General features: G+C 43.2%; 1 protein-coding gene across 1 annotated transcript in view; it reads left to right on the top strand.

The window, feature by feature from the left end:
* Positions 1–2670, top strand: part of dip2ba (disco-interacting protein 2 homolog Ba) — a 54805-nt gene extending 52135 nt beyond the window's left edge. The window contains exon 38 of the mRNA XM_062541282.1: positions 66–2670. Coding sequence (XP_062397266.1) covers positions 66–318 — 253 coding nt within the window. The 3' untranslated portion in view covers positions 319–2670. The remainder of the gene's footprint in view (positions 1–65) is intronic.
* Positions 2671–10309: the final 7639 nt, after the last annotated feature.

Here is a 10309-nt window from a genome sequence, read left to right as displayed (position 1 = left end):
GTCTCTGCTCTTCACCAAGACACCACTGTGTCCCCATTAATGACCTCTTCCTCTCCTGTCTCTAGTGCTGTGTTCACCTGGACCAACCTGCTGGTGGTGGTGTCGGAGCTGGCGGGCTCGGAGCAGGAGGCGCTGGACCTGGTGCCGCTGGTCACCAACGTGGTGCTGGAGGAGCACCACCTGATCGTGGGCGTGGTGGTCATCGTGGACCCGGGCGTCATCCCCATCAACTCGCGCGGCGAGAAGCAGCGCATGCACCTGCGCGACTCCTTCCTGGCCGACCAGCTCGACCCCATCTACGTGGCCTACAACATGTGAGGCTCCCGGACCAGCCACACCCATGCAGCCCTCCACCTCCACCACCACCTCCACCACAGCCCTCTCCTGCTGAGGTCTCCCCACCCACCCACCCAAAAAAAAAAAACAAGACTTGCATCCATTTTTGCACCAAACTTATTCTGAAAGGGTGGAGGATGTCCACGTCTTGCTGTCCGAGGACGAGTGCTCACACCCACCCACCCACCCACACGCATACACACACTTTAACACACAATCAAGTGGCCTCTCTTGCGCTTCCTGGTCTGTGGTGTGCTAGGGTGGGGTGTTTGGGCGCAGGAGGGAGGCTCTGCCTGCCCCCCCCCTCTGCCCCCCGCCCCCCAGACGCGCTCTCGCTCTCGGCCTGCCGAGCATGTGAACTTAGACAGCCATGGTAGGACCACTACCTCGGCCTGGCTGTGGTGCTGTTGTGACCTACGGTCCAAACAAAAAAACAAAAACAAAAACAAAAACAAAAAATCAAATCCAGCGTAACGCAACGTAACAATAAACAAAACAACACACAAACAAAACAATAAACGGCCCCCCCCTGTCCATGATGGAGCCCAGGGATGGAAAGACTAAAACTAATGAAGCAGCACAAAAGCACAGACGTGAGGATGGGGGGGCCATGGTGCTTCTCCCCCCCCCCCCCCCCCCCTTCAACATTCATTTCCTGGTCCATGGGCACACTGGAAGGTTCCTTCACCATCGGTCACTCTCTCTCCATGCTCCACACATCTCCCTTCACTGCCCGGGGCTGCGCCCTTTTGAAGTAGATACAAGGGTGTCCTGTCCCAGCCGTTCTGATTGAGAACACTGTGTGCAAAATATGCTCCCATCTCCTCCACCACGTCGCTAGCTACAGTAGTCTGTCACATGAGTCAGGGCAGCAAGATGGACTTAGAAACAGGAAACTGCTCCTCCGTTCCTCCATCTTATGGGGCAGCTTAACATATATATATATAGGGGCAGAGTCATTGTCATTCTTACCTTCTTTTTCAAGACATTTAGAAGATCACCAGCAACTTTTTGGCTGTACTCTACTGGCAGTCCTGCAAAGCTGTTAACTGACATGCCTAACATGTATGTCTTCACACCAGTCATGTTCTTGATTTGCATCCATACATTGGTGAAATATAGCACAGCTTTGTTTTTTTTTTGTTTTGTTTTGTTTTTTTTGCCGGTCATGATGCAATGTACAGCGCTCAGAACTTAATTCAGTGGGGGAGTTTCATTTGTCACTGGTCTTTTACTCCTCTTGCAGATCTGGATATTGGCATTGTACTGCGAGAGTTATATGCATTTAAACTGGTGGCAGAAGGAGCCCTATACAAACATGCTATTTGACAACTCCATGCCTTATCAAACCTGTGGAACTTTTGGTTTTTAGTTGTTTTTAATCTTGCATTGCTGTATGTAAACTGTATACTGAAAAGGGATTTTAGAGTGATGGTTTTACTGAAGGTATTGGTTTTTATATTTTTAGTGTTCTCGTTTATGTCTCACTGATGTTACTGTATAATCAAGTGGACATATTCTTTATGTCTATAAAAACTTGACTGATCTCTCATACTTGATAGCAATTCTCTGCATCACCGCTTAGGGTTAAAGTAACCTGGTCCATGTTGGAAAAAAGTAACAATTTGCACTTTCCCCCATCAGCTAAACTATTGCATGTGTTCTTGAAAAAGTATTTGCAGTTGCTTCTGTTAATTTAGGAGATGGGGAACAAAAAGTATGAGAAAATAAAATGTGTACATATATATTTTCCGTTCCACAAAGCCTGTGTACAGTACATATATATTTTGTCCCACAAAGCCTTTTTCTTATCTTTTTGTCCCTACCACATTCAGTGCAGGTATGTGGTTGTAATTTACATTTCAGGGTATCTTCAATAACTCAATGCCTCCTATGAGATGGCCTTTGTCACTCACTGTACTTAACTGTTTATACTGTACTGCCTCAAGATGCGGCGAGTCAAATACAGAAATACAGGCCACAGCTTACATCTACATTTACGTTAGTTATTTGTAAACAGTGATAAGGTATGTGTACTGTAAAAACCATATCAGTCCCGAGACTAACCAATCCTACTTTCTTTTTTTTTTTTTTTAACGAAGAGCTGCTAATAGCCCCCAACAGTTTGTCACCGCCGCCCATCAAGAGCCCTAAAGATCGAATGGGTGGGTTAACTGCTGTTCAGTCAAATTCCATTCACGAGTTGATGAGGCCCTTTCATATCACTGTTTCGAATAGATACAATTTGTAATGTGGGGGGTAATGCTAGATTTAATTTAAATGCCAAGCTGATCTATGCCAATACATAGATTTAAATAAATGTATTGAATACAATGTCCTGTTCTGTGTCATTTTCTATTAGTGAATAATCTAATGTTATTTTGTGAGGGATGTTCTTTGCTGATGTAGAGTTATGGCTGCAATTCTGCAACAATTCACGTATTTTAAGTCAGTGTAGCATCAAAATGAGCTTGACCCCATTATTTTAAGGTTAAACAAACTTGCATTGTGTGTTGCTTTAAAGAAACACTTTACCGTTTTTTCATATTAAACTATGTTATTCCCTTAACTAAGACGAGTTGATCAGTTATCAACGAGTTATCAACTCGTCTTAATTAAGCAAATAACATAGTTTAATATGAAAAAACGCTGAAGTGTTCCTTTAAAGTGGACGTTTGCATATTGGACCTAATTTGAAGAACAGACAGAGTCAAGTCAAATAAATTCAGCTGATAATAGACAAAGACATGGCTCAGTTAGATATAGAGAATAACTTTTGGAACATGCATTTGACTTTGTCTTTCAAATCAGGGCCCATAGTCTATACCAGTAGGTCACCACAGAAGGAGTCCAAATACAGTATTTGTGTGATATCATAGCACTCCACCAGGTGTCAGTAGAACAATGTCTGCCTGCAACTTCCTGAATACCTTTTCTATAGTGAAAACATGGTTGGCTTAAACTTTCCCAGAGAGCTGATGTCACTGGCTGTCATGAACAAAGTCGTTCCACTGTCAGCTACTCTAGTTTACACTTGTGCATTTTGACACACGATAAAGGCTGGCTCTATGAAATCTATATAATATATTAGATTCTTTAACCAAATTTGCTGTCCAGGGGTAATATTTTGCTCATTTGCATACAAATACTGAGCCTTCTAGTAATTCTACACTTGCTCGTAATTATTTGAATCCCTCATGGTAGTAGACATAGTATACTGGTGGGGATGTAGCATCTCATTGGGCTTGCAAAAAGATAATGCTAAGCTAATGGTTAGCTTACATTATTTGACTACTGCTGTATTTTGAAGTTATTGGATTCCCACACAGCTAATTTGTCACATACTGAGCTATTATGTTTACTCACAGCACATAATGACAATTTGAGTCAGATTCAATACATTCTCCCATTAAACGTCCAAAAATAATGATAACAATAATATTGTGATTAATAGTTCACACACCACACATCCATCAACACCTCCATGATAGTTGCCCACTCGAAACATATCTGCATACATTTTGGACTTGTTTTATTCTGAATGTGGAAATAACCCCAAGGAGCTCTCTTTCAAATATCCTAGGTAAACTATTTGGGAGGGATGTAGTTTTCAAATATTAGAGAGAAAGTGTTAATGTCCCTATGGGGAAATTGGGTTTGCAGCACAGTCACAAGACACTTTGTTGCTGGGACACAGACATCAAACGTACAGTCACACCAGGATCACACTTATGCAGACCAGAGGACATTCTTCCCACCCACACAGACCCTCTCCATGCACCATGGACATGACCAGGCCAGCTGGACCACTTGCTAATTTGAACAGATTTAAGGCCTTTATAGCTTGTGGAACAAATGGACATTTGGGTCTATTTTCGGGTAGAAGAGGGGGCAGAGATGTCACCTAGACTGCAGCCATTTAAATGAAGAGGAAAGATGGTGTGTGTGGTTTGCCTTTTTCATCAAATTAGATAGTAATAAATGCTGATATTTACTGTTACTGGACCCAAACACCTTGTCCCTTGCCTTGAAATGGGCACGGTGATCAGTTAGGAGTAATTTTGAGGTGGTTGCGACTGTTGCTGGACATTTCCCAATTTTAAAATATAGAAACGCTACTGTAAAAATCATCTTATTTGAGTACTGCTGTAGATATGGCATTCATGTATTATGGTCATTTTGGATGCTCTTTCTGGACGCTCTGACGCACTTCTGGTGCTCTTCTGACACTCCTTGTCTTTATCTTGCTTATCTGAATAATTTCCATTCTGGGTGGCACATTTTTCAGAAAGCTTTATAGTACAGTATGTCTGGAGTGTGTTTCAGCCTGACTACAAGTTGGATCTGCTAGCTTTGTGATTTTACAGTCTCCCGGACTTACTTGAAAGATGAATTTCATGAAAATTAGTACCTTCATGCCACACTGTGAATATTTCCAGATCGCTTTGAGGAATCTTCTAAAAAACCTGGCAGTTAATCACTATGAATGCCAGATGAACTGATTAGGTGCTTAAGGTCAAAGGTCAAGGTCAAGGTCAGATGGAGTAATCAAATGCACAAATTGTTTGCATGAGAGTGTTTCATTAGAGTGTCCTCTGCAAATCACTTGGCCTTTCTGTACACTAAGCCTCTGCCTCCACCTTCTTCACTGTTGGTTGCCTCTGCTAGCCCTAACTGTAGACTAGCGAAATAAGTTGATTTGTCTGCATGAGACATTGAAGAGGAGAAAATGTGAGAAATGTGAGATGTTGAAGAGATATCATGGAAACAGTGTGCTTTAGCAATATTTCATGTATGAACTTGACGTTTGACCTTGAATACCTAATCACACCATCTGGCCTTCATGGTGATTAAGTGTGCCAGGTTAGATAGAGATCCTTCGTAGGACTCAGGAGACGGATATTAATGCGTGCCCATTCGCTGCACATGCAGCAAAGACTGTTCACAGTCAACTTGAATGTAGGCTAAATTCTACTGCTAGCGGGATATACTGTACATGTAGGGTGCAGCTAAACAGAATACAGACAAAGCAGTGTTAACATTCGCGTACCATATTCACACTAGACAGAGGTCTGTTGGCGTTGATGGTGCCGCAATGAGCCACACGCACTTACTGTATCATTCATGGGTTTTAGCCATGGCTAGCCTAGCACGACCGTCTCCCTGTCCAAGATGCTGCAAGATCGCAGGTTTGTGCAGGGGCAAGTGCAGGGCTGAGCTGTGCAGTCGACAGTGCAACACAGGTTGCATTCATACAGTACATACAGGTTACATTAGGATACACCTTGCTGTTTCATGGCTATCATAATATCCCAGCAGACCTGCCCGTGTGGGCCCACAATGGGCAATTGTGGGTTTACTGTGGGCAAATGTGGGCAGGGCTAACCCACACTAATCCCAAACGGGCCCCTAATGGGGTAGCCCATGCGGGGCCCATACTGTAGGTGTTTTCCCCTTTGGGGCCCCACTTAGGGATTCCTGCGGGCAGGCCCACTGTGGGTTTGCCCACACTTTGCCCGCATTGGCCCCATAAGGGCAGCCCATGCGGGCCCCGCAGCTGTTTTGCCCTTTGGGGCCCCACTTAGGGATTTCTGCGGGCAGGCCCACTGTGGGTTTGCCCACACTTTGCCCGCATTGGCCCCATAAGGGCAGCCCATGCGGGCCCCGCAGCTGTTTTGCCCTTTGGGGGCCCCACTTAGGGATTTCTGCAGGCAAGCCCACTGTGGGACCCACAGCTTCTTCCCTTAGGGTCCCCAGTCCCAGTAAACCCACACCAGTTTTGGTGGCTTTTCTACGGTTTACCCGCATTAGCCCCCTAAAGGCTATGGCCCAAGGCCCATGTCAATGGCGTTGGTGTTGAACATGAACGATAGCTGGTCATTGATAAATGCCTGCAAAGGAGCCTCGGCTAGGGGATCCCAGAGCTGATTGAATTCTTGGAAGGCTTGGAGGACCTTTCACGGTCAGATCGTTTCAGAGCCCAAAATGTTGCATTCAAATCTGCCAGAGCCCCTGGCCTATGAAAAAAAGCTCGAGCAGACCGTTATGGTACACGTCTCCTATGTCAATCTAGTGCTGGATCAAGCTGGTTCAGGTTCAGAGTTGGGCAGTAAAAATTTCAGCAAACAGCCCTAGGAGCTTTTGGAGCTAAGACTGTTGGCTTTGGTCCAGCTCCTCGGAGCCCCATCGATTCCCAGCACCAAAGATCTTCAATGGCCTGCCTGATCTCTGGATACTGCAGCGGTTATGGGGGCAGCCAGAAACCCAAATTCAAAGGTTGTTCTCCTTGGTTTGGAAGTGGCGTTGTGTCCTCCATAAGCTAAGCATAAGATGTACTGTTTCTCTGTGCTTTAGCAAGTCTCGCTCTGCCCGGCCCACAGAGAGCACTGGACTCAGGCTGGAGCAGTCAGCCCTGCTGTTGGCATGCAGGCTGTTCTTCTTCCTGATGGCCGTCTCTCCCCAGGTGAGAGCGGAGGGCAACCCCACACCTGGCCAGCAGATGCTGTCCAACAATGCAAGTGTCTTGGATGCTGGCCAGCCAAAATGGGCGTCGGACCACTTTTTCTACGACAAGAATGTATGGGTCTTTATTCCCTTCCAGATCAGCTCTCTCTCTCAGGTCAAGCAAGGGATATTGTGGCACTTGTGTTGAGCTAGCGCTCCACATGGCCCAACTTCTGGGACACAGTACTCTGACTGGCTGGCAGTCAATGGGAATGACGCCTCTCGCTGGACCGGTACTCCTTCAGAGAAAGGTGTCTTGATCCCCCCAGTGTGACTCCGACACAGACAGACTGCTCTCCTCCTCCTGTGCTGCTCTTGGGACACTGGCTCCATCTGCTCCTCCCAACTGTTGGTTGTAAGCTTAGCAGCCACCTTGAAATATTGCTTTTTTAAACATTTGTTGCGTTGGTGTTGAACATCACGTTAGCTGGTCATTGGTAAATGCCTGCAAGGAGCCTCAGCTGGGGCATCCCAGAGCTAGTCGAATTCAGCAGGGCAGTCTTCTCCCCAATCAAGAAATTCAAGTTCACTAATAGAAAAATTGCCACAATGAAAAGCATATGCTAACTACTCAGGTCCCCAGAAGTGCTTGTTTGCTTGCTTTGTTGGTGATTTTGTTTTGGTTATTCTGGTTCTTTGGTTGGGCATTCAGGTTTATGTAGCGCCCTTTACCTGTAGTTTCACTTAAGGTAAAGGCCTGAGTTATGTTAAGTGGATCTCTCCTTACTTGTGTCAATACTTTTAAGAGCTTGGTTAAATCAAATGACAGACTATAAGTATTTCTCAAAGAATTATAAAGATCCCCTCATCAAGACAAAGAATACAGTTTAGATACAAGTGGCTGTTAATTTATTGTTTTCTTTTAAAAAGGCAAAAGTATCATAAAGTTATATAAATAACAAGAAATATATTAATATGAAATATAAATACTGTTTAACAAGGAAGATATTGATTACTTACAAAGTACAATCAGTTATATTGCAGATTACCTTAAATGAGGTAAGTGTGACTGGTAACAGGATTAAAATAAACAATCAATAAATAGAATATAAACTTGGTGGCAATAACTTGACCAGCAAATGTTATCGAATGTAAACACACCTCTGTTAAATATATTTAGCACACCAGAATAAAACAGGTTTTAAAAGTTTATAATACCAGAGTATAATTAATTAACTGTAGGTTTAGAGTATGGTTAAAATGGGTGTATATTTGGAAATACTATAGAGTATGAATAAATAGGCTAGGTTTAAGTTTGGAAGTACAAGAGTATGAATAAATAGGCTAGCTTTAAGTTTAGAAGTACAAGAGTTTGGATAAATAGGCTACAACATACTTCTGTACTTGTCATGGCTAAAATTTCACCTGATTCTTCAAAATATAAGTAGGTCAAAACATGTATTTTTCCATGTGCGTCAATGTCGAGATACGCGTTTTGATTAAACTCACATTTCTTCATTTTATACCATGCTGATGACTACATTTCCATCTAATTTACTTATTTCCCGTTGTAAGCCTTGTTGAGGGATTCACAATTGATCTTCCTCTTTTATTTTGAAACATTTTTTTTTTTTTTTGCATTGATAGTTCGGGACGATTGAAACAACTGTTTCAATCGTCCCGACAGTGCTAACTAACACTTAAACATATTTTGCTTCTAAACCTCAAAATGCTGACATTTAACACTTTCAGACATGTTTAAGTAATGATTCATCTCTCGTATGGTCATGTGATCATTGCATGAAACAATAAACACGAGTTGTGATCACAAAAAAATTACCGCACATAAGATTTTACTTGCCGGTGCCAAAAACAGGTTTGCGGGGATAACGTTGGAATTCGATGACGTCATGGCACGAGATTTCCCGTGGTTGGCAAGTCTTGTGTGTTGAACAAACTGACAACATATGACATTTCAGATGTGCATGGTTTTCGAGGAAATCGCGGTGTTACTTTCGTCCCGCGTTTCAATTGACCCGGCTCTCCCCCACAACAGACAACACGAAAACAATCCTTAACTTAGGAAGAGACTTCTGTTGGTTCACTTATCACAAAACAAACGAACTCATGAAAAACAGTTGCCGAATAGATAACTGCTAAATCAAAACAAAACGGACTATATTAATCAGTTCAGCTCTCGTCTCCCGCACCACTCTCAGGACGTCTTCTTTTCTTTTTCTAACGCTCGTGCGTCTCTACAACAAAAACCCGGGGACCCCTGTATCAACGGTGATTGGCTGTAAGCCAGTCTTAACATTCTATGGGTTACAAGGTCTAGGCTACACTCTACACACAACATCTTGAAAGTTCTCAACAACTATTTATATCTTGAATGTAGTTTTACTTATCTAAATAGGAGCATATGTATTAACTATTTATGTCTATTTATCTATTTAACTTTTAATCATAATATTTATTCCCCTATTTTCCCTGTGGGTTACACAGGCTATTGGCAGCCAATGTGGCACCAATGTGGAAGGGCCATTACTGTTCCGGGGTACAACATTGCACTGTCACCAGCCAACTGTGCATCGTACAGTCTCCTGCCTCATGTTGTACATTTACATGTACCCGTTGTTGTGTAATGTTAAATAGTCTTGGTTGTTCATAGGCCACTGTGGGAACTCCCACCTACAGCACAAGGAATTTGCTGTACCAACTTCTCTTTCAACAAGAAAAAAACCCCCCAAAAAACAATACTTGAACGTTCTATTTTGTTCCGAAACTACTTCTGCTGCATTAAGATACTGTAACATATGGAATCTTAAAACAGAAACCTTGTAGGAACAACTGATAATGGAACTCTCTTGAAACGGTCTACAGTATATCGGTGTTTCAAATGTTAGCTCACCACTGGCCCCCATACTCCTCAGCAGTTACAGTGTGAGGGCCCCAGGTCCCTAGATCATTGTGTGTTCACCTTACTTGATAAACAGCTAATTTCACAGAGCTCTCATTAAGTAATTTCAGTCTTCCTTAATCACTGTATGTTTCAATTACATAACAGCTAAAAAAAACAAAGATTGCTGGACAAGGTCACAAATAGTGCCTGAGATCTTTGGACTTGAGTTGCTTTCAAGCAACCATAGATTTTCCATGCCCATGGTATGATGAAGATATCGACCCTTGGCTGCCTGTCACCTGCGTTAACGACTGAAACTTCCTTGTTCCCTTGTTCGAGGCTGCAGGTATAGGCTACATATCAGGTGGGATGCTTCTCACAAAGCAGGTTAGTCTCATGACTGCTAATCTTGTAATCAGTACAACTCTTTGGGGTATTAGGGAATGTGGTACACAGTGCAATACTGCCCACCTGGCCTTAGTGAATACAACAGTTACTCAGTAGGCTAGAAGATATTTTTGGATGTAAAGCCCTTCCTTAAGGGTCATTAAAGATATAGTTCACTATAGTCCTAAATGCCCACAAATCAGTGTATCGGTCGATAAAACAATCTATCAGTACAGTATC

This window comes from Sardina pilchardus, chromosome 7, assembly GCF_963854185.1.
Source record: "Sardina pilchardus chromosome 7, fSarPil1.1, whole genome shotgun sequence".
In the NCBI taxonomy this organism is placed as follows: Eukaryota; Metazoa; Chordata; class Actinopteri; order Clupeiformes; family Clupeidae; genus Sardina; species Sardina pilchardus.
Note: the sequence above shows the minus strand (reverse complement) of the source record. Positions and strands in the feature narration are given on the sequence as shown.